The sequence below is a fragment of the Gekko japonicus genome, unplaced genomic scaffold (assembly GCF_001447785.1).
Source record: "Gekko japonicus isolate JY-2015 unplaced genomic scaffold, Gekko_japonicus_V1.1 scaffold843, whole genome shotgun sequence".
Lineage (NCBI taxonomy): Eukaryota > Metazoa > Chordata > Lepidosauria > Squamata > Gekkonidae > Gekko > Gekko japonicus.
The window spans coordinates 656,885-681,550 of NW_015160236.1; the positions used below are offsets into that span (position 1 = coordinate 656,885).

Below are 24,666 nucleotides of genomic sequence, written 5' to 3' on the forward strand. Positions count from 1 at the left end.
GCAGGTGCTTGCCCCCTCCAGAACCGCCGACTTCAGGTGAGGTGTCAAAAAACGTTAGTTAGATTGAGGTGATGAGAAACGAGTTCCTATGATTGATGGACAAATTAAAAATTGACAAATCACCAGGCCCAGATGAAATACATCCAAGAGTTCTGAAGGAACTCAAATGTGAACTTGTGGGTCTCCTGACAAATATATGTGACATTTCACTAAAATCTGCCTTTATTCCTGAAGACTGGAAGGTATTTTATTTATTTATTTATTATTTCGATTTCTATACCGCTCATAACCCCTAATGGGTCTCAGAGGGGTTTACAGTAGTCTACTTGCGTAGTGTATGCCTAACTAGGGTCACAATTTATCGGGGGGAGGGTTCCCTACCAGCACCCATGCGGCAGATCTTCCATTTCTTCTCCTGGTGGCCTCGTTTGTTCCTGATGGTCCTGGCGATGTTGGCGATGTTGCGACCATCTCCGGTAGGCTCTGCTGGCTTCCGTCGATGCGCAGTTGCTTCAGGCGCAGCTTCCGGCTCTACGTCCATTTGGCTCCAGCCGTGCTGCGTTCTTTTCGCTGCTGCGTAATCCAGCTCCGCCTCTGCTCACTCTGGTCGCCGCGCTCTGTCGTCGCCCGGCCACAATTGCTCTCGCCTGCCGCTGCCTGCTGCCGCCGCCGCCATCCAACCGCACTCCTGGCATGGAACCAGCAGGAGGGTGCCTCCCTGCCACCTAGGGCAGGTACCCATTTGTCTACTTGCTAATTACTTTCGAGCCGCTGGGTTGGCGGGAGCTGGGACGAGGGTCGGGGGCTCAGCCCGACTGCGGTGGGGATTCGAACAGCCATTAAGGCTGTCCACTACAGATGTTACCTGCAGGCGTCGTATTGCCTGCGCCACCGCTCCAATGCAACCTTCATCTTCAAAAAAGGTTCCAGAGGAGATCCAGGAAACTACAGGATGGTTAGTCTAATGCTGATATTGGGTAAGTTGGTGGAATCCGTTATTAAAGATAGAATTAGTAGGCACATTGATGAACAAAAGCTATTGAGGAAGAATCAGCATCGACTCTGTAAGAGAAGATCTTGTCTCATTAACCTTTTAGAGTTCTTTGAGGACAAGGGTCATCCAGAAGATGTTTTCCTAGACTTCCAGAAAGCTTTTGATAAAATTCCTCATCAAAGGCTCCAAAGTAAATTCAGCAGTCATGGGATAAGAGGACCAGTCATCTTGTGGACTAAAACCCTGTTAATTAATTAACAGAGAGTGAGTATAAATGGGCAGTTTTCACAGTGGAAGGTGATACTGCAGGGCTCGGTACTAGGGCTAGTGCTTTGTAACATGTTCATTAATTATTTGAGTAGGGAGTGAGCAGTGAAGTGTAGGAGAGCCAGTTTGGTGTAGTGGTTAAGTGCATGGACTCTAATCTGAGAGAACCGGGTTTGATTCCCCACTTGTCCACTTGCACCTGGCTGGATGACCTTGGGCAAGCCATAGTTTTGGCACAGCTGTTCCTGAAAAAAGAGCAGTTTCTGTCAGAGCTCTCTCAGCCCCACCTACCTCACAGGGTTTTTGTTGTGGGGAGGGGAGGGGAGGGGAAGGGAAAGGAGTTTGTAAGCTGCTCTGAGACTCCTTTGGGTAGTGAAAGGTGGGGTATAAATCCAATCTCCTCCTCCTCCTCCTCTTCTTCCTTGGCATCACATATGTGCAAACTTAATCAATGTATCTATGAAAAAAGTTATTACAAAAGTCAACTGAGTTGGTATTTAAGAACATAAGAAAAGCCAAGTTGGATCAGACCAATGGCCCATCCAGTCCAACACAATGTGTCACACAATGGCTCTGCCAGAACTGGGTTCTCCCAGATTAGAGTTCACACACTTAACCCCTACACCAAACTGTCTGTAACTGGTAACTTATGGCAACTCCAGCAAGAGGGTTTCAAGGCAAGTGAGATGCAGAGATGGTGTGCCATTGCCTTCCTCTGTAGAGCCTTCCATGGAGGTCTCCTATCCAAGTGCTGGCCCTGCTTAGTGTCCGAGATCTGTGATTGTGCCATATCTTCCCTCCCGTACATTGATTATGTTCTTATTAATATCACCCCAAATCCACTCCCACTCTTTTTTGTAGAATGGGATGTCTACAAGAAAATGCATATAAAGCCATGGGTCTGAAAACCTGGGACTAAAGGAATTTTTGTGTGAGTGTTTGGGTGTGTGTGTTGATTCGCAGGAGGAAACCAATAGGCTAAGTGCCCAATGCCCACCTCCTGTCCACATTGTGCAGTGTTCTCACTCACATCACCACCACCAAGATTCTGCAAATGCTCACAGGCTTGAGCAGGCCAGTTTCACTACCTGTTCCTGTTCCTTCTCCTTTAACTGACTCTCAAAATCCTATAACTCCTGGAACATGCCTCAGGCATCATGGGACATTTTTTCCCTTTTGGGTAATTACAATGTTGGGGAGGGAAGGCGGTATGGTATTGCCCAATTCTGTCAGATCCTGGAAGCTAAGCAGGGCTGGGTACTTGGACAGGAGACCACCAAAGAAGACTCTACAGAGGAAGACAATGGAAAACCACCTCTGCTTTTCATGTGTCTTGAAAGCCCCTTAGCTGAGGTTGCCATAAACTGGTTGTGATTTTTTTTTTTAAACTGGTTGTGATTTGACAGCCCATACCATACAATTTACAAAGCCACATTTGCCTGCATACTTGAAGATTCCTTTGAGAGTGCAGGAAGCCTTCATTGCTTCAGCCACCTACTTTACAATTATATACAGCAAGTTTGATCAACATATTAATAATCACTAAAGACAAATCACTTATGAAGTACTTGGACTCAACAAGCAAATGATGACTTCTGTTATGTATTTACTTCCAGCTTTTGGTAATTCACTCAGTTTGCTCTTTTAAGGGTTGTAGATGTTCCAGTGTTGTGATCAAGTGATGGATAAGAACCACACAATCAAATGAGGACAGGTATTCCTGAATATAATTTATGTGACCTTGACAGACACTGGATGAAAAGAATTTAAGTTGAACACAGCAATTAACTTACCCAGAGGGCGGAAAGCCTTCTCAAGAAATGCTAGTCATATTTTGAATGTTAAAATATTTGGCCGAGGCAGAATGTTGTGAAACTTTCTATTGCTTGGACAGATCCTGGGAATTAGCCTTTAGGGGTTTTCCTCCCTACAGCTTAGGGGTTTTCCTCCCCTTGTCAAAATAAATTATAGGACTTCCTCTTTCTCCTGAAGAAAACTTCTGTTTCTTGATCTCTAGCAGCCATGGCAGTAGAGGACAAGGAGAGAGAAATCTGTATTACTCTTTCGGAAGTGCAGTGTAATGTCTCATTGTAAAGTGTAATGTCTCATTGTAATGTCTCATTGTAATGTCTCATTGTGCATTGTGTAATGTCTCATTGTAAAGTGTAATGTCTCAGTGTAATGTCTCATTGTAATGTCTCATTGTGCAGATGACACTACATGTATTTATTAGCAGAGAAATCTGCCCACATATATTTAAATAGTATCTCATTTAGGATCCTTCCAGATTTTTCATATTTGCTGTTCTGACCCCCCAGATCTTGTTTCAGTTTTGCTTCTCTATTTTGAGAACAAAACCCACAAATCTTTTTTTCCCTTGCACCAAATTTTCCCGATAAAATGTATACATTTTTGAACATTATTTGTCTCAATAAATCAGAATTATACCCAGGGCTTTTGTTTTGTTTTTTTAATGAAAAAGAGGTGCCAGAACTCTCAAGAGGGAATGAAGTTTTCAATTTGTATACTGAAAACTCATGAACTTTTAAACATTTTAAAAAGAATTTTGTCTCAGCACAGGAAACTCAATTCCAGCACGTTCTCTGAGAAAAAAAGCCCTGATTATACCTTTCTTATCGGTGAGTGGTGGATATTGTATAAATACTATATACATTTTATATTAAAACCATACAGTGCACCTATGCAGTATAAAAAGATTCACAAAAGTTAGAGCAGAAAGTGGAGATCCAAACCCATTGATGAAAATATAAACAAACATAATAAAACAAAACAAAATATAAAACAAGATACTTGCTCTCCCCTTCTCTCCAAGACAGTTTGGAGCTGCAATTTCACTTTCGAAAAGCAAACTGGTCCTAAAGGTCTTTTCACATATATGTATGTCTAGGGACTACTGTAGCTGCCAGCCACAGTCCAGAAAAGGACATCATGCAATGCCCCACATTGGATGTAACTCTGTAATGTCCACTAATGTGTTTCCTTGTGTCCAATCCTGGGTTTCCTCCATCTCATTGGAACCAAGAGGAGTTTCAGAAGATGCCAGGAAGCAATATTTTTTGGTGTACAGAAAGCACCCAATCAGAAGAAGCTACTCTTAACATAGGAGGATGCTGGGCTTAAAACCTCCAGTGGCGGCGATTTTGTGGTGGTGCTTACTACACTCTCTCGAAAAGTACCCACAGGTTTAACAGGGTTGGGTACCCTGGTATACAGCATAGAAGGATCCTCCAAGCCCTTCTCATGTCTAACAAGCTAGAGACTTCTTAAAAGTTGATCTCTGCTTTTGTGCCCCAGGACAGCTCCCAATGGGAAGAAAAAGCCTAAACGCAGGAACCTCCAATGCAAAGTTTCTTCCTTCTGCTGAGAGATCCTCATCTTGTGAGTCAGCAGTCAGTGCTTGCTTAGAACTCCCAGCTGTAGCTTGTTCACTCTTTTCCTTTCAGAGCCTCTCTCCTTTCTGGAAGGATGAGGCTGTGGGAGTTGGTCATTGAGACCAGCTTCATCAAAGTAGGGCACTCACTTATTTTGCTTGATTCTCCTCACCATTGTAGTCCCCAGTGACTTGCAGCACTTGGTCCATATAAGGGCCCACTGACCCCCATGTTGTATTAAGAAGAATAGTTGTTTTTTATACTCCACTTTTCTCAGCCCTAAGGAGTCTCAAAGTGGCTTACAATCACCTTCACCTTCCCTTCCCCTCCCCTCAACAAGCACCTTGTAAGGCAGGCAGGTCTCAGAGAGTTCTGAGAGATTAGAGTCCACGGCTCTCAACCACTACAACCTCAGTGGCTTTGATGGCAACTGAGTACAACTGACGTTCCAAACAAGGTTTCTTGTAGATTGTAAACAGGCATAAACTGCTGCATCACTCAGTAATTTAGGCCCAGGCCAAAATCTCATTCCTTCTACTTACTTGTTTCTTGCCCTACCATACTACATCTCACAGCAAGTAGTGCTTCCATCTCTGTTATTGTAGCCAGTACTACTTCTAAGGACACCACACATCTCAGCACAGGATTTTCAGTGTGCACAGGGAACTGTGAGGGGAAAATGGAGGGGGGAAATAACCTGCTACACGAAATGCTTTCACTTGGGCAACTATAGGAGGCAAAACATATTTACTTGTGAATGTTTGTATAATGCCACAATAGCAGAGGATTTTCATCTGTGTTTCACTTGTCAGTTGTAATGAAGTGGCTAGGTTACCTGTTGGTGGTGATCATTTTGAGTAGTTATGATGGGCAAATAAGTATGTGAGTGCATGGATAGTCAAGCGATGATGCAAGCAGGGAAGGAAAAGCCACTGGCCCGGGCATAGCTCCTGTATGTTGGGGAGAACATTTGTGGCTACAGGTTTAATACACCTAATTATTACTGGCTCTGACCTGGATGGCCCAGGCTACCCTGATCTGGTCATCTTTCAGTGACTAAGCAGGGTCGGCCTGGTTTAGGCTTGCCAAGTCCCCCCGGGAAGCGGGGAAATCCCTGCCCTAGAGGCCTGTTCCCCGCCACCGGCGGATTGGGCCCCGGGGGGAACCCCACCCCAAAGTACGCAACGAGCACGTCACCCGGAAGTGACGCGACTACGCCGGGCACGCTGGAAGTGGGGCCACGGTCATTCGAGGGAAAACTCTATGGTTTTCCCTCGGATGGTCGTGCCCTGCCCCCAGCGTGCCCGGCGTGGTTGCGTCACTTCCGGGTGACGTAGTTGCGGCGCGCGCTCACACTCCAGGAGCGAACCAGGAGTCCCCCGCTGCAGCAACAGGTAGGACTTGGCAACCCTAGCCTGGTTAGTACTCAGGCCCATAGTCAGGATTTTTTGTTCAGGCCACCCCCTTAAATTATAGTTAATTAAATTAATCTGAATCCCTGTCTTTAAAGGGGTAGGCGCCGAGCCTGTTTCTAGCCTTTCCTTTCAAGGGAGAGGGCAGCAAGCGCATCAGGTCCTAGGGGGGAAAAGCTCACAGGGCATTTAATTGCCTTCAGATGGCATTTAAGTGCCTTTTGAGTTCTCTTCTACAAGGCAAAAAAGCTTAGAAGGGCACTCAAGAGTGGCACTTTCGATACATCTCCAACAATCTCCCTTTCTGCTAGCCCAGTCTTTCAAAAGCATTTCCCATGAGCCTTTGGGAAACATGCAAGTTAGGCAGCAGGGGGGTCTCTCCTCAATAATAAGTTTTTTGGCATGGATATTTGTGGGACAGGGCTTTTAATTAAGGGGGCAGGACCCCAAAATGCCCCACTGTAGCTACTTGGGAGACCACCAAGGAAGTCCAGGGTTGCTACAGAGAGTCAGGCAATGGCCAACCACCTCTGAATGTCCTTTGACTTGAAAACCCCACACAGTTGCCATCAGTCAGTTGTGCCTTGACAGCAAAAAAATAAAATTAAAATGATTACATTTAAATGAATTAGTGTATTTTACACTGCAACAGCCTCTGTCTCCCTTGCAAAGATGGTTTCACTACCTTAGGCTAAAGTTAATTCTGGCTTTGGCCAAAAAGCTCCTGACAACTTGAAAGCAGAGCCGTTTGAAAATGATTATTGCCAGGTGTGGGAAGATTAAAGGCATTGTTTGAAGACAGGAAAAACCTGTTGGTCTGTGCCTCCAGTTCAGATTGACACACAACAGTATTATTAGGCACAGGAACAGCAAACTCAGAGTTAAGACTTTCCCCAATAAAATAACTTACCCTTTCTTTAGGGCATACCTAGCCTTGACAAATTGACAGAACCAGTTCCCTGTGAAGTCAGGAGAATGGGGAGGTGGTGCGATTTAAGGTTTACCGTGGGCAAGCACAAATCATTCCGTCCACCCTTTCACTCAAAATAATGTCTCTTTAAGACCATTACCCCCTTGCTAGTGAGGACAGGATTGCCAATCTCCAGGTGGGGCCTGGAGATCTCTTGGTATTAGACAATCGAGGTCAGTTCCCTGAGAGAAATGGCTGCTTTGGAGTATGGACGCTATGGTGTTATATCCTGCTGATAGGTATCCCCTAGTCAACAGCAGAGGATGGGGGGGGGGGAAGTCAGGAGAAGGGGGAGGTGGTGTGATTTAAGGTTTAGTGTGCGCAAGCACAAACCATTCCCTGTCCACCCTTTCACTCAAAATAATTTCTCTTTAAGACCATTACCCCCTTGCTAGTGAGGACAGGATTGCCAATCTCCAGGTGGGGCCTGGAGATCTCTTGGTATTAGACAATCGAGGTCAGTTCCCTGAGAGAAATGGCTGCTTTGGAGTATGGACGCTATGGTGTTATATCCTGCTGATAGGTATCCCCTAGTCAACAGCAGAGGATGGGGGGGGGGGGTGGGAGGGTTGTCAGATCCAGGTTGGGAAACTCCTGAAGATTTGGGGGTGGAGCCTGGGGTGGGGAGAAACCTCAGTGGAGTATAATGCTATAGAGTCCACCCTCCAAAGCAGCCATTTTATCCAGGTTAACTGATCTGTTTCATCTGGCGATGTGCTGTAATTCCAGGAAATCCCCAGGTCCCACCAGGCAGCTGGCATCCCTTTCGCTGTGGTCCCTCCCCTCCCCAAACTCTGCCCTCCCAAATCTGCACCCCTCAAATCTCCAGGAATTATTCAATCTGGAGCTGACAACCCTACCTGACTAAAGCTTCACTTGGAATATCATGTGGAGAAAACTGACCACAGAATGGCTGTTGAGGAGGGATAGGAATGTGGATGGAGGGGTGTTATCCCTCCCAGTTTTCAACATTACAGTTTAAAGAGAGTAGATCTGATCTGAAGGGGGGTGAATCCCCACCTCACCAATCCATTAGCTCATGCTAGGCTTGCCAACCTCCAGGTGGAGACTGGAAATAGCCCAGAATTACAACTGATCTCTAGACTACAGAGATCAATGCCCCTGCAAAAAAAATATGGCTACTTTGGAGGGGGATGTATATGGCATTACACCTTGCAGGGCCCCTCTCCTCCCCAAACCCCACCGCCCCCAGGCTGCACCTCCAAAGTCTCCAGGAATTTCCCAACCTAGAGTTGGCAACCCTACCTCATGCCTATTCCTCAGCTTGGGGTGTTCCCAGTATTGGAGACATGCTGAGGGAAAAGGGCCTGCAGTGATGGAAGGCAAGGAAGTTCCAAGAGAAGGGAAGGGAACTTGTCACAGCTTGGCCATGTGGCAAATTAATAATAATAATAATAATAATAATAATAATAATAATAATAATAATAATAATAATAATAATTAAAAAAAATGTTGATGATGATGATGAGATCCCTTCCCCAACATTCTTTGTGAATACAACAGTCATGTGAACAACAGATAGGACTGCCGGCCACCAAGAGGGGCCTGGAGTTTTCCCAGAATTGCAACCGATCTCCACACTAGAGAAATCAGTTTCCCAGGAGGAAATGTCAGACTCTATAATATTTAGGAGAAACTGAAGTCCCAGGGTGAAAAGACATCCCTGCCCCTCAACAAACTCTGCCATCTCCAGTCACTGCTCCCCAAATTTCCAGGATTTCCCCAAACTGGATTTGGCAGGCATAAGAACAAATATGGCTGCCCATTCTGGCATTGAGCTTGGTCCTGTATTTCTCCCAGTTGTTCAATAAGACGTAAAACTGCTCACAGTGTTCTAGCTAATGAATGCTTGAACGAGCCAAAATCCTGACACCCTGATTTCAATAAAATGCAATTTAATTTCATATTTTTAATCCACTTCAATACCATTAAACATATTGGACCAGAGGTTTTTCATTCTTTTGGGGAACATGGTCCGCACTGACTTGTCTGCGACAGGATATTCTCAGTGCAGATTTTCCTGGGGCCTGTTCCAAGATGTGTCATTCAGGGCATGGCTTGCCCTCAGTGTAGCTCCAGGAGAACTGAGTGTCCTAACAATAAAATGCTCCTGGCACTCCTTTGTGATACCATTTTACAACTTGTATGGTATGCCTAATCTTCACCGTCTACAATCCCCAAGCAGCATTCCAAGAAACCCCAGCATTCCTTATGATGTGGTTTGAAAACTGCTTTAGTACTCAACTACGTGAGGAAAGGCAGGATAAGACTGTTTTAAATCATTTTTTTAAAAATAAATGTTCCTATTTAGGTGTTGGCTGTTTTGCATTGCCTTAAGATATAGCCCTCTTTCACCCATGTACTGCTAGGGTATATGGGCAGGGAACAATTGCTCATCTGTGATGGCACAGGTGCCAGTCAACAGCTCATAGTCAAAATTGAATGAGTGCTTCTAAACCCAGTTCCCAGGACTTGCTTTTTAGACCCACAGGAGTCTGAAATCCTCAAAACCTGCATTATACTGCATATAGCTCCTGCATTATACTGCATATAGCTCTGCCATGCATTCATGCACTTTGAGGTTGCTTTGCATGGTTCTTGGGTGTGGCTGTATTGGCTGTGAGTGAGGTTCCTTGACTCTGTGTAGGGAGCAGCATGGAATGATGTCGTCTTTACAAATGGTCAATGTGCCCCTGGGGACCACTGAAGCTAAGTCAGGCAGGAGGTGGAAGCAGTTCTTGCCACGTCACCTTTTTAATGTTATCTGCTTTGTATGAAGAAAAATAATTTTTGCAGTATAGATGTTTCTATGGCATTTTTTCCCCTATGGAGAAATATGTATTCAGACTTGATGTGTTCGATGCAAGCTGTAAAAAAACCAACCCAACTACCTGTGGCTCTTCTACAAGTGCAAACTGCACAATCCTTGTTGTAGCTATAGAGAGATACACGTTCTTGTAGTATCAAATATCATGGGAAAAATCAGTAAGGTTATGGAGGCTGTCTGATGTTAATGCATGTTTGGAAACCTCAAGGCTGCCAGAACAGAGAATTCATTGACACTGGTACAAACAACGCTTACAGAAGGTTTTCCTCAAACAGTTATGAATGTACAAATGCCTTCAAGTCTGAAACGTTTTTTTTGCTGCTCGGTTTTAAAATTTGACTTGATTGTTTAGAGGACAGGGTTGAAATAAAGGACCAAATGATTTCATTTCAAAGCTCACAGCGTGTAGTTACCCGTTACAAAGCAGGATTTCTTTAGTAGCTAAGCCAAACTTAGCTGAACACTTTTGATGTGGGTCTGTTAATCGGTGCTTCAGTTCTTCTTGCTTAGAAAGTGCCTTTGAACCACCTGCACCAGGTTAGATAGATCTCTTGAAGGATTCCAAGTCATGTAAGAGAGTTGATTAGTTAATTTAAAAGTTTAACACCTGCCCAAACAGTTGTGTTTAGGGTACAGAAACTGAAAGGGTCTTGTCCAAGGTCAAGGAAGAAATCATGAATCCACAAGACAACAGCAAAGTGCTGAGTGTTCAAAACGGGTAGGAGCCAAGTACTGATACCAGCAGTGTCTTCTCATTATGGAGAAGCTGCTGAAACTAAAGGGCCCAGCATTGGGGGGACGGGACACACCAGCATTATACTTCCAGGCTAAAACTTATTGGACCCTTCAGTCAACTGTTTCCTGAAACCATGCTTCTTCTGTTGGCTTTCTGTGGTACAGAGTTCTCATGGGGCCATTTTGGGATTTCCCCCCCTTCTTAATTTTTTTCTCCTGCATGCACGGGGAAGCCTACATTGTGGTTGGCCTGTTTTATTGCCCTTCTGGTGTAGGGATGCAACTTGATTGGAGGTACAGCTGCTTCCACAAGGGGCTTCTATCCTGTGTGAACAGCTGAATGCAGGGGAATTTCACACAACATGGTGCTCATTCTGAGTATTACATGGGATTCCTGGGACTTACTCCTTCAAGCTGAAACAAAAGAGAGCCCTCCTTTGGACCAACTTAAAGGGGAAATATGGGGTGGCTGTGGGATGAACTTCCATCAGTTCTACCCATAGCCAATCAAGGGAGATGTGTGGAATTGAGCTGTGCCCTCCAAATGACAGACCTCAGCTTCACATGCCTTTCTTTTAGGGTTGCCATGACTGCCTTGTCAAATGTTGGGAGATTTTGAGGACAGAGTCTGGCAATAGTGGAGTTTGGGAACACGGTGACATCACTTCCTGGTGAATCTCTAGGAATTTCCCCTAATCTCTATGGCAAAGATCACAGACACATGGGGAAATTCCTAGAGTGTCACAATGGAGGCTATTTTCTCCCAATGCTCAGTTTCTTGAGAATGGGAACTTTACCTGCTGCTGGTGAGCAAATGGCAAGCTTACCCCTCTTTTCAGCCCCTTAATTGGGCTTTCCCCCCATTTACAACTGAGCTGTGGTTCTTTGAGGACCATGGTTCAGTTGAAATTGAAGAAAAGAGGAGTTGCTGGGTCATGAGGGGAGGGCAGTGTGATCAAAGGTGCAATAGTGCTTCTGCGCTGACTCAATGGAGAGGCAGAAGGCAGAAAAACAACAGAACAAGGCTGTCTGTTTGCCCTGTTTACCAACGAAAAGTATGATGACCTATTCATCTCTATGCACGACGTGTGTCCACAAACCAAAGTTTACTGGCGTTTAATGTGTGCAAAAGCACCAAAGGGACAGCAGCTTTGTAGAAGTATTAGCAGCTATAAAAGTGGGCAATCACTTTGAACATACTTGACATTTGGCTCTGAAAGGTGCTTCGCTCAGCATTGCAACAACACACAGAATTTCACAGTGTGATACAGAAGGTCCCACCCTCTAGTGACTCTCCTTCCCGAAAGAATGCATTTTTAGGAAGGGTGTGAGGAAGGCTAAATAAATATCTCCCATGTACATATTTCTGAAAACAGCTATTTTTGATACTTGGAGTGGCTAGAAGTCAACCGAGCTGCAGGGGAGAGACAGACCGCCCTCTTCCTTGACAGCTGCAAAATATCAAAATATCTTTGTTTTATAAAGGAGGGGAAAAGAAAGAAAATAACCCACCCACACTTGGGCCAGCTCTGCTCCACTAGAAGCTCACCTACTAAGAGAGGAAGAATGTATTTGCTATGAAGCTAAAGCCTTAGACCTTAAAAGGTTGGATCCAGATGAAATTTTCCAATGGCAAAATGGAACTTTCCTGCCTCCCCCCCTTGCAGCCCACTGATCTCCAGTAGATGGGGGGGGACCCAAAGAATGATATGATATATGGGGGGGGGGGGGTTGTGGCAGGAAGCAAGAATCAGTTGGAATTGCAAATTTAGCCTGGATCTATCCCAATGTGTGGAAATGGGCAGTTGAAGCTCTTCATGGCATCACCTGATAAATAATTTCCCATTAAATGTCTATTAAAGAGACAGGACATATTCTCCAGGCGTGCTGACAATCCTGGAACCAGAATGACCTGTCACTGGGGACTGACCTGTAACTTTCCACCTGCAAAACATTCACAGCTTCTCCTATCTTTGCAATTTCTGCCCAATGCTCCAGGGAATCCTGTATTACTTGACCAGTCTCATTTTATGTTCATTTCATTTTGTCGCCAAACTGCCTTTGCCATGTTTTGCATTAGAGCAACTAAACAAATCTCTAGCAGCAGCACAGAACAAAAGGCAGAAAGCCAGTGAGGCAAACAGGACCATATTTGATTCACTCACAGTAGCTGGAATGAAACTGGCATCCCAGAGAGTCCCTTGGAAAAAGGCTCACTGCACCCAACACCCGGCATTCTGAACATTAGATGCAGACCCCCCCCCCCCGTAATTCAGCCATTAGCAGAACCTACTACAATTATCGTTGCCATTACATAAAGACATGATCATATTTGGAATAGCCTTTGTTCCATTCCATGCGTCTGGATGACTCATCCAGATAGTTCCTTGGAATTGCCCACCAAACCCCATTTCTTTGGTCAGACCAAACACAACCTTCCTTCTTACCTTATTTGGAATTATTTCTGGGATCCTGAACCAGTTCCCCTTATCCTTCATGGTCTCTTGTTTGAATTTGTGCTGAGTGTCCTATAACTGGGAACAGAATCCTCAGAATCCTAAAGGGCACTTTGGCTGACTTCAAACCACTTGCATTTGCATAGCTGCACAGCTTTTCTTTGGCACATGATGGAAATATTCTTTGTCTTCGCTGCCTCTTTGGGCCTCCTGCTCACCGCTGGACCTCATGTTGGACTTATTGGATTGGAAGGTATAATTTTTCTTGCTTTCTTTTCCTGTCTATCTGCCCTCTTACTATCCTGCCTGAGTAGCATCTTCAATTTTGGGTGCTAGGTGTAAAATGCTTTTCTGTGGGTACTGAGTGTTGGGTATTTTGGATTATTTGACTGCTCAAGATTTACTTGTCTTGACCCAGATAGCTCAGGTTAGCCAGATCTCATCAGAGCCTGGAAGCTAAGCAAGGTTGGCCCTACTTAGTGCTTGGATGGGAGACCACCAAGGAAGTCCAGGGCTGATACACAGAGGCAGGCAAGAGCAAACCACCTCTGTTTGTCTTTTGCCTTGAAAACTCTATGGGTTCACCATGCGTCAGCTACAGCTTGATAGCGCTTTCCACCACCAAGATTTGCTCATTTCCCTGCCCAGATATTTGCATTATTCTCCCCAAAAACCCTATTTCTTATTTGCACTGTGTGCAGGTCTTAGCTATTACGTGGGATTGCTTTGATGTGCAGTTGGGCTTTGACTGAAGAAAGGGACCAGACACATTGTCTACAGTACATGTGTGAATTCTGACCACACACAGTAGCTACTGTGGACAGAACCCTCACAATCTTCTTACACATGATAACATCCTAAGAGGGCATGAACTAAAATCTTATGCTTTACATGCTGAGCTGAACTCTTCCCTAGATCACGAAATTATTGCAGCAGTGAAAATGGAGTTGCCAGTTATTTCACTGGCCCTACTTCTATGCCCAATACACATTTTTTTTTTCTGGTAAGAAAATAAAATGACTGAGAGAGCTTTTCCAGCTTAACGTCTACTTGTTAAGCATTGGTAGAGTTGCCCACTTATCCACTGTCTCAGCAGGTACACTTTACATTGCAGTGTCAAATGCAATGATTGGCCGCTGAAGCTTTTCATGTCATGAAGACAAACATTCTCATACTGTTATTAAAGGCATTCTCAAACTGTTATTAAAGGCACAGCTGCAAAACCTAGCTGAAAAGCGGACAAAGCTAGAGTGCTATTAAAGGTACAGGTGAAATCCTAAGGTTGCCAGCTTTTGTATTGGTTCCTGCTCCTGTGCATTTATCAGCTATTTACAGATACTAGCCATGCTAATATCTAATTTAATCTCCACCTCCCAAGAAACTTTACAGACATATTGCTGCTGATCAGGCAGCTATTAAGCACACAGAAGCCTAACCAGCCTCTTTTTCCTGGTTAGCTTGCAAACCTAAGTAAAAAGGTTGAAATAATGATAAGATAAAAATTTTAATATAGCAGTTTTGCACCAGTTGAGTCTTCAAACTAGAAAGAACTGTGATCTGGAGAGAAGTCAGAGTATGGATGTCTACAACAAATACAGAGAGGCAATCACAAATTTATATGCATTTTTTTTTAAAAAACAACAACAACAGCTCCTTCAATACCTTATTTCGATTCCATATTCTTTTTAAAAAACCCCATAAAGTTTTGGTAAACACACATGCATGAAGCAATAACCATTGCAGCAGTACAGTGGAAACTTACACCCAAAATAGTTTCACATTTCAAAAACAGTTTATCGGTTTGCACTTTCAACAAGCTGCGTCAGGGTTACCAATGGCCAGGCGGGGACTGGAGATCTCCTGGAATTACAACTGATCTCCAGACTACATAATCAATCAATCAATCAATTAATTAAAATGTTTATTCCACTTTTCCTAGAGAAAATGGCTGCTTTGGAAGGTGGCCTGCATGGCATCGACCCGTCCTGAGGCCCCTCCCTCCCCACACCCCACTCTCCTGGGCTCTGCCCTCAAATCTCCAGGTATTTCCAGACCTGGAGTTGGCAACCCTAGACTGCATAGATCCCTGCTAGACCAAAAGCAGTTTTGTATAAAGCAACGATTAGTAAAAAATGTGGCAACCCCCTCCCCACAAACAAAAAAAGGTGCATTAGGATTTCCCAAACTCAATTGTCCTTGGTTATTGGCTTTTTTGTAAAGTGGCATATAAAAACTAATCTACTGATAGGCATCACTCTCTGAACCTGGGCGACTGGTATGAGCATCAGGTTTTATACTAAAAATATTGACTAGGCTGCAACTGGGATTTACAAATGAGTCCTGAGTTGAAGCTGGCTACGAAGCCATGGTATAAGGCAGATAACATTGGAGGGGGGCACACTTTCTTCTCATCATCCACTGAAAGTATAAAATCCTCCTCCTCCGGAAGGTGCTCTGAAATTCTTGCTGGTGAGTAGATGCATAGGAGATGCATTGAAAACCCAAGTTTCCGAATGGTCTTGGGCTTCGTTGCCTCTGTTTCAGTCTTTGAGTGAATTATAGGCTCTCAATGTCCTGTTATTGATGAAATCGGTCTTTTTGAAGCCAGCCTTTTAAGGAAGAATAAAATAGATTAATTTATAGTGGACAATGCTGTAAATAAAATACCAGAGATTAATTTATAGTGAAAAACAAATGCTAAATTGAGTCTGAAAACACAGCGGTCTGTTATCAGGTATATATTAAGCTTGCAGTCCCCATCCTACTCACAGATGTATGGTGGACTTTTTCTCTTTGTGACTTTGGAACATAGAGAGATGACGCTCCAGTCTTCTCCCCATGTTGTTTTCGCATCCTCAGGCAGCTCTGTGGACCTGCTCCTGGCTCCATTGCAAAAATCACATTACTTATGTGGCTACATGTAAGTTTTGCAGCAGAGCCAATAGTCAATCCATGGGGCAGCCTTCAGGTTGCCAGTGTAATTAATGGCTGGCAACTGCTGGGAGATGGGGTGGGTGGGTGGAGAACATGAGTAGTGGTGGCGTTTGGTGCAGCATGACATAACTTCTGGTGAAAAACAGAAGTGAAATCACCTCATTCTAGCAATCACCAGAAACTTGGTAATACCATAGAGTTTCCAGTGATTCCTAGAGTGAGGTGATATCTCTTGAGGCCATGCCACAACGAAAGACCTGACAACCCTGTGTAATGTAAAAACAGCATGGGGAAGAAGGCTGAAGCTGCTTCTCCCCAACTGTCAAGGCAGCAAGCAGAATCCACGGCCACTGATTTACCGGGGACTGCCTTGCAGTCACAGGGCTAGGGGGTTTCTAGGTGAGGAAGGAGGCCACGTGGGTGCCGTGGCAGGCTCTAGCTAGCTCACAGCTGTTTTGGGGGGTTTCGGGAAGGGGGGGAGAGGCGGCCTCCTCTGCGGCCAGCCTATCACTGGCTGCGTTCTACATCCTCCTATGGGGTAGGCTGGGGGCGGGCTTAGCAGGTGCATCTGTTGCCCGGCCCTGTTCCCAGGGTTATCTAATAGCTTGAGCCACCTGGGGTCAGCCTGCTTTGCCGCATGGGCATTCCCTCCCTCCCCCTTTTGCTGAATTGGTTTGTATTGTTTTTGACTAATGTGGTTTTAAGCATTGGGCTGGATCCATTTGTGGGGAGGCAGAGCCTGTGTGCCCGCCTCTCCGGGTGGGGACTCCCTTATGGGGTCTTGGTGGTCAAGTCATTTAGCGGCATGCTCAGCTCAGGCACAGTCGCTGCCTGGCTCCACTGCCAGGTAGCAAGGATTCCACGCATGGGCTTGTGACTTTGTGGGACCAACTTCTTGTCACACCTGGTTTCCCCAGCATGCAGGCTGGGATGCAGTTCATCGACTAGCAATCAGGTTGCTCAGTGTTCGGATCCGTCCCTATGCTGCGCCAAATGCTCTGAAAGCTGTAATCGATAAAGCTGTGGCCTGTTTCCATCCAATTATCATCTACGTTGTTTCCTTGATGTATGGTTCTCTTTCCTTGTTCAGTGCCCTTAGGAACGCAAAAGGGGCACTGTAGCACATGGGAGTCACAGTGATACAAAGTCCTTGTGTCATCCACCAACAAACCTGAGGATTTCGTAATGTACAGCAAAGCCCACACTGGGACAGTCTACACAATGCCAGCGTTCCAAGACTGGAACTTGAGAGGTGTCCTTTGTCCCTAATAAGCAGCTACTGGGACATTTGCATTTGGGTACTGCTTACAACCTGTATCGAATCTGTGATTCTGAAGAAAGAGTTTTTAACTCTTCCCCGCAAACCTTTTCTACAACAAATAATGCTTTAAGCTCTGATTAGAAAAGAATTCTAGTTCTTGTATTATGCATTTTTTCCTTTACAAGGGCTAAAAGCAGCCCGGGGAAGGGGCACTTTCAAGGTAACGGTAAGGAGGAGGGAGCGTTAAACCTCTCTCCAGTGCTGTATCCCTAATCTATATGACCCATCTCCTACAGTTGTTTATCAGGGCAAAGAAACCATGCTGGGCATCCCAATCACGTACCTCAAGGATCACATGCTATTTGGGCTACAATCTTAACCCATAAGGCACTAGTGGCAGTCTTAATTAGATGTGGATCTGTAAGCCATCTAAGCAGTGCTGCACTAAAATCAACATTGGTTCCTGTGAGGATGCAGTCAATTGCAAAAATGTATATGTAAACAAACAACTGTCAAAACAAGAGGCTGACTGGCAAAAGCAGAAGCCCAATATGTTTAAAAGAATAGTTTTAAACCTATCTTTTCTTTGTTACTTTCTTATTTACATAATTTGCACATTTACAATTGGAAAGTGCTCATTAATTTGAACGGATCTGGGACTGTATCCTCTAGCAACAACCTGCAATGTTATTATTGAAAGTGACAGCATTTTAATAACTTCATTTGGAAATGGAATCATTTTACTTTTTGCCAGCCTAGAAATTTAAGTAACATGCAAATACACTGGTTTTTGTTTGCTGGATTTAATTGAATCAGGTAAAGGAGAGAGATTTTTCCCAAGAGAATTCCTTTAGTGGTTTCACAAAGAAAAAGACGGTAACAGAATCACATTTGCTATTTTTAAAATGGAGTTCTCCATTATACGGACTCATTAGTTGAGTTTATTATCAGAGATATCTCATGATAGGGTCTGTAGTGTCCACTTGTTCCTATGAATGTGCTCTTCACACGGTAAAAGAAATACAACGATGGACTTTGGAAATTCATGGTACACAGTTGTAGGGCAGCTCCAGCACTGAATGGTGGGGATAAACAGGTACTGTCAGGCTGCTGGGGCTTATATACCCACAGTTGGATACCCCACGGAGTCACAGAATCTTTAATCAAACTGTAACTATCAAGAACTGTGCATAAACATCCATCAACTTTAGTTACACACACACACACACACACACACACGGTTGTGTACTAGTTTCCCTAATTGATGCACTGGGTTTCCTACATGTGGCTCTACATACCATTGGCTTTAACCTGATCTGGTTTATAGTGAAATTTGGACCACTAACAACTACCACTTGGAAAGTTATCTCCAATGGTCCTAACTAATTATAACATCGCAGACAGATACTCATTCCATGGATGTTCAGAGCTTTGGTAAGACATGCTATAATTTTAACAAACACATTGTATGGTGTGTATTGCACCAATTTAAACCACTGAGGAATGCCTAACGGCCAAAACACATTTGGTTGGTGTACATGCATTTTATGTTATTAATAACTGTACCTGGTCATAGGAAAGATGCTTGTGTGTGACGTCCCCATATGTATAAACATAATTTTATCAAAAAGTTTTTTTTTACACTAGGGGAAGATAAGTATATATGTAACCAAGGTTGATGGATTATTTATGCACAGATTTTAATATTTATAATTTGATTAAAGATTCTGGGATTTAAAATAATTTTAGTTTTTTTGGAATTGACCTTGATATTTCCATATGGAAATGGAATGTTATTCACCACACAGAAAAATAATCACTTATGAAAATTGACTTTTTAATGTTTATTGTTAAGTAAAGAATGAATGATCCAGGAATAAACTGTTGAAATTTCTTGTGACATGTCCGGAACTTTGATGTAATGGTTACATTCTTTAACCGAAGCATTAGAAGACATTTCTTTTGTACCAATTCAATTTCATGAATGAGAAGATTCACATGAAGCAGATTTATATACTTTAAAATCAATTTAAAAACTGCACAGGAAGATGATAAATAATGACTGGAATGTCAGAGGTCATTTCGGGGGGGATCGCGGGGGAGGTACGGGGGGCGGGGCACATGACGAAGCCCCGCCCCCTGCTTCTGGCCACCCCGCTTCCGGCCCTCATTCAGCCAGGAGGAGGCAGGAGAAGAGGGAGGGTAAGTTGCTTCCTCCCTGCCTCTCCCCCCCCCTCCCTGCCTGGGGCCAGGGAGGGCCTTCGCAGGGCTTCCTTGCACTCCCGCCGGCCTTGCAGGTCCACCACCGGGCCCCTCATGGGACTCGGCAGTGGAGCTGCAAGGCCGACGGCGGCGGCCGGGACCGTTGGGGGCGGGGTGTGGGGCCTTATGACACACTTCCAGTGATGTCAGGGGGTGTGGCATATGCTAATGAATTCCCCTAGCTCTTTTTCTATGAAACGACCCCTGAGGAAAGTTATCACCTCAGAACTTGGGTGTGGAGGGGAAATTGTGGGAAGATGGCTGCCAGCTTGTAACATCCAGGCTGAGCGTTTTCTCTCTGTCCTGCTGTAGGTTATTAAAGCTCCATTGTTGCTGGATGTGTGAGCCATGGGACAAGAGCAAATAACGCTTGGTCCTTGGCATTTGACCCTTGGCTCACAGCTCATGGCCATGGCCTTGATAGACTGATCTCGTGGACACCAGCCCAGGAAATGCTGTTTACGCTTTGTGCTTGGTTTGTTTTTATACTGTATTTTACTGAACTTTGTTTAATCTCTTTTTGGGGGAAGAAAGCTGGATAAAAATACATTAAAACAACAACAACTTCAACAAACTGCTAACTTACCTTTTTGTAGGCATTGTGGAGATCAACATGAGACCATAATGAGTATAAGAGGATGGAAGCAGCTCTGCCAGCTTTGCTGAGGATAGTAATATCATCATCATCATCATCATCATCATCATCATCATCATCATCATCATCATCATCATCATCATCATCAGGTTCAAAAAGGGTTGCCAGCTTTGTATTGGGAAATTCCTGGAGATTTGGGGGTGGTGCCGGGGGTGGATGGAGTCTGAGGTGGGAGGGAGCTCACTGGATGTGTGGTGCCAACAGAGTCTGCCCTCTAAAGCAGCCATTTCCTCCAGGGGAACTGATTTTTGTAGTCTGGAGATCAGCTATAATTCCAGGAGAACAACAGGCCCCACCCAGAAGCTGGCAACCCTAGCTTCAAACATTAGTTACTGTACAATACTATGTTTAAAAGAACAATTTCACCCACAGGTTGGTAATTTAAATGGACACAGCCTTTAGAAAATAAGAGACACAAAAGGAAGGGTAATGCAAGGGAAGTGGCAGAGGTTAGAGGCAAAAGCAAGAAGGGCCTGGCTCGGCGCGGCCTGATATTTGCGGCACCGGGGAGGGAGGGAGGGAGAGGTGGCCGGATGCTGGGCAGGGGGTGGGGTTGGTGAGCGGTGGGGAAATCAGGTCCTCCCTCTTGTTCCCGGCCCAATAGTAAGCCCCAGGACGGCCGTGGGAGGGGAAGATTTATAAGAGGGAACCAGCCGCTCACCTCCCCTGCCCAGCCTTTGTCCTGCTTTCGGCTGGCGGTGGGGTCAGCCGATGCATCGGATTCGGTGGACCCATGCTGTGCCAATGCTTCTTACAGCTGTAATCAATAAAGTTGTGGCCAATTTAATCCACATTTTCAAAACCTGTTGTAAGTGTAGTGATTTTATACGAGATTGTCGGCATCTGATCAAACCTCTCCATCCCACTTAAGAACTGGAGCTGCAAGAGATGTGTTTTCAGTGGGGGAAGAAGAGAAGGCGCAAAGTTCAAAGAAAAGAGACCGCAAAAGACAAAGGGAGGAAGCAAGAGATAGAAGAAGTCACAGGAGTTTGGGTCAGGAGGACTATATCAGCAGAGCAGAAGTGACAAGAAGGTCGAAAGAGAGAAGGTAAGGCAGACAGGAGGGAGCTCAACAGGTTGATAAAAAAGCAGTGCCATCCTAAGCAGACTTACTGCCTTATAAATTCATTGAAATCAACGGACTTAGAAGGGTGTAAGAGAAGTCTGCTTAAAATGGCACCCCAAAAGTACTAACTGAAGCTGGGTGCAGTAAGGGCCAGGAAGTCAACAAAGGGGAAACATGGGCAAAACAAAACTACAACACAGAAGCTGAATTGACAATGGAAGAGAAAAAGTGGCAAAGCAGAGCAAAGAGAATCACAATAGTGAAGTGAGAGAAAAAAAGAACATCTTTGTAATAGAGGTCATCAATTTTAGAAGTATTTAAAGGTTAGAAATGCCACTTTTTTGCTGCAGCTTGAATAAAAGAAGAAAAAGAGAGAGGAGTTAAAGAGGACATCACTGTTCCATGTTTGGGAGAGGAGAAATAGAAGCATTTACTAAGAGTAAGACAAAAGGAAGAAGATACAACTATAGGAGAAAGAAGACAGAACAAACCACTGTTTTAGATGAGTAAAGCTTAAAGGGGGATGTTAGAAAAAAAGAGACAAATACAGGACAGAGGGAAAAAAGGACTAGAGGTTGCTAGCACCAAAGTGATATTGAATATTAAAAGAACAATTAATAGTACTAATAGGAAGGATATGGAAAAAAGGAGAAGAGGATCTAGAATGGGGAACTCCAGGCCCAAAACAGGGAAAAAGATGAGTTACTGTTAATGGGTACGGAAAAAGAACACTGAGAAAGATGAACCCTCACCCACCCATGGCAAAGAGATAACGGGATGATGAATGGTTTTGAAAGTTTAAAATAAGCAAAAGAAAAGAATGCTGACCATGTTACTTATGTATGAGGTTACTGAAAATGCAAGAAAGCCGATCTAGTGGAATTTCAAGAATGAAAACCAGACTGAAAGGAAACTAACTATGAACGAGGCAACTTGCTACACAATCCTAAGCAGAGGCCCCTTCTGCACTGACAGCTTGCTCTGGAGAATCTGAGGAGTCAAGCCTTAAGGGATGACTTCGCAGTCGCATGCACTGGTTTTTTTCTCCTCCGATTTATTTATTTGTGTATTCTGTATGCATTCTGCATCTACAAGCAAAACCCACATTTTTTGAGCTAACTGGCTGCTTTGTCTAGGATGAAGAGAAAGGCAAACATCTTTCTAAACTTTAACTGTAGACCCAGCCCCTCCCTCCCTCCCTGATTCTGCAAAAAGAGAGGGAAGGGAGGGGGAAATCCAGGCCCACACAGGCAAGACTGACACGTTTAGGAGCAGGGAATCCCCTAGTCCTTTATATTTACTTATTCCTTTTTATGCTCTCTCTGGCTTTTTTTAAAGTTTGCCTGAACGGGAGGACATGTTCTCTTTTGTCTTTGGAGAAGGAGAGAAAGAAAACAGAATGGGTAGGGAGCGTCAACCTAAAGAGAGAGAGAGGCGGAAACGGGAGGGCAGTGGGCAGCTCTTAAATACCCACAGAAACAATTCTACTTTAGAGAGGATTAGCAGTTCAAAAGTGGATGAGAACAAAGAATTGCAGCAAAAGGAGTTTTGGTAACTGTGGGGCAACATGTGCTGGAAACGGTCTGAATGCAGATTCCTGTAAACCAATTGCAGAAACAAGAGAAACCCCCGACACAAAGTAGAAGTGAAAGAGGGAGGGAATGTAGAATGGAAGACTAGGATGTGCTCAGAAACTGAGGCAAAATACGGTTGCAGAAAAGGCCAGAGTGGCACCCTTCTAAGTCCATTGCAGTCTTTGCTTAGAGTTGTAGTAAGTGCAAAAGTACAAATGTTTTAAATAAATAAGAAAATTGTAAGAGGTTAAAATCATGCAGTCGAAAAGGAAGCAAAGAAACAGCAAGACATTTTAAATAAAGTGATTGGAAGTGGATCCAGCAATTGTAGTCTTTGCTTAGAATTGCAGTCGTGTAGCATTTTTAAGTGCAAAAGTACAAATGCTTTAAATAAATAAGAAAATTGTGAGAGGTTAAAATCATGCAGTCGAAAAGGAAGCAAAGAAACAGCAAGACATTTTAAATAAAGTGATTGGAAGTGGATCCAGCATGTAATTGGTTTTGGAAAATAGAAAAGGAGAGCAACGTCATCAAACTGACAAATCCGACGAAGAGCAGGAAGGTGATTAAAAGAAACAGCAGAAGGAGCTGGCAGAGAAGCATGAACAGTAGAAATGTTATCAACAAAAAACTGACCAGCAGCCTGAGAAGAAAGAGAGGGAAGACATGATCAAGAAAGAGTAGAAACATGCCCTGACCTGGATAGCCCAGGCAAGCTCGATCTCGTCAGATCTTGGAAGCTAAGCAGGGTCGACTCTGGCAAGTACTTGGATGGGAGACCTCCTTGAAATACCAGAGGCGGGAGGTGGGGGCCATTACTTTCAGGTGCACACACACATGCACATATAAAAATACCAAAAAAGAAATAAAAAGTAGAAACGCGAAATCAAAGTGCAGAAACGGATGCAGAAGAAGAAGAAGAGATTGGATTTATACCCCACCCTTCACTACCTGAAGGAGTCTCAGAGCAGCTTACAATCCCTTCCCCTTTCCACAACAGACAACCTGTGAGGTAGGTGGGGCTCAGCGAGCTCTCTTGAGGACTGCCTTGAGAGACCAGGCTCTGAAAGAACTTATGACTGACCCAGGGTCACACCGGCAGCTGCATGTGGAAGAGTAGGGAATCAAACCTGGTTCTCCCAAATTAGAGTCTGCACTCTTAACCACTATACCAAACTGGCAAAAGGAAATAGTCTTGTTTAACAAAAGCAAAAGGAATAGGAATCAAAAGGAAATAGTCCTATTTCACAGACGATCAAACAAAAACTAATGAAAAATCTAAAATGTATAGGATCATAAACAGTGGAGAACACATACAATGCATGCTAAGCAGCATTAGAACAGGAGAAAGGCTGGTGAGGAAATAGATTTAACCAGGGATGAGAAAAGGAAGGCCAATAAGGACACAGAAGAAGTGGAGCAACATATGAATGCTGCTGATAATGTAGCAGAAAGCGAAGCAGATGCAGAATCGGCTGGTGGGAGTTCACATGGTGGTGGAATGGTGTCTTATCACCCCTCCCCCCATTTATATACATACAAAAGCAACACATCATGAAAAATCCTCCTTGTTCCACCTTCTATGTGCAAAGATTTTTGTTTTTGGTGCTGAGGAACAGCTTATCATTTGGAATCCCGCCTGCAATCTGGATACAGGCCAGACACAAGCTTACCAGCACACGATGGAAGCAATTCTTCCAGTGAACTAGGGAGAGACAAGGGGGGGACCCGCGATATTCGCGGGAGAGGGGGACCTCCACACCTATGAGGAAGAGGAGGAAGCAGGAGGAGGAGGTAAGTTCCCCCTATCCCGCCGGTTCCCCGTCTCCTCCACCCCCTG

General features: G+C 44.3%; 1 protein-coding gene across 1 annotated transcript in view; it reads right to left on the reverse strand.

Annotated features, from left to right (window-relative positions):
• Nucleotides 1-24,406: 24,406 nt before the first annotated feature.
• The window catches only part of PKP2 (plakophilin 2), an 80,759-nt gene continuing 80,499 nt past the window's right edge, over nucleotides 24,407-24,666 (reverse strand). Inside the window, exon 11 of the mRNA XM_015412890.1 lies at nucleotides 24,407-24,531. Coding sequence (XP_015268376.1) covers nucleotides 24,407-24,531 — 125 coding nt within the window. The remainder of the gene's footprint in view (nucleotides 24,532-24,666) is intronic.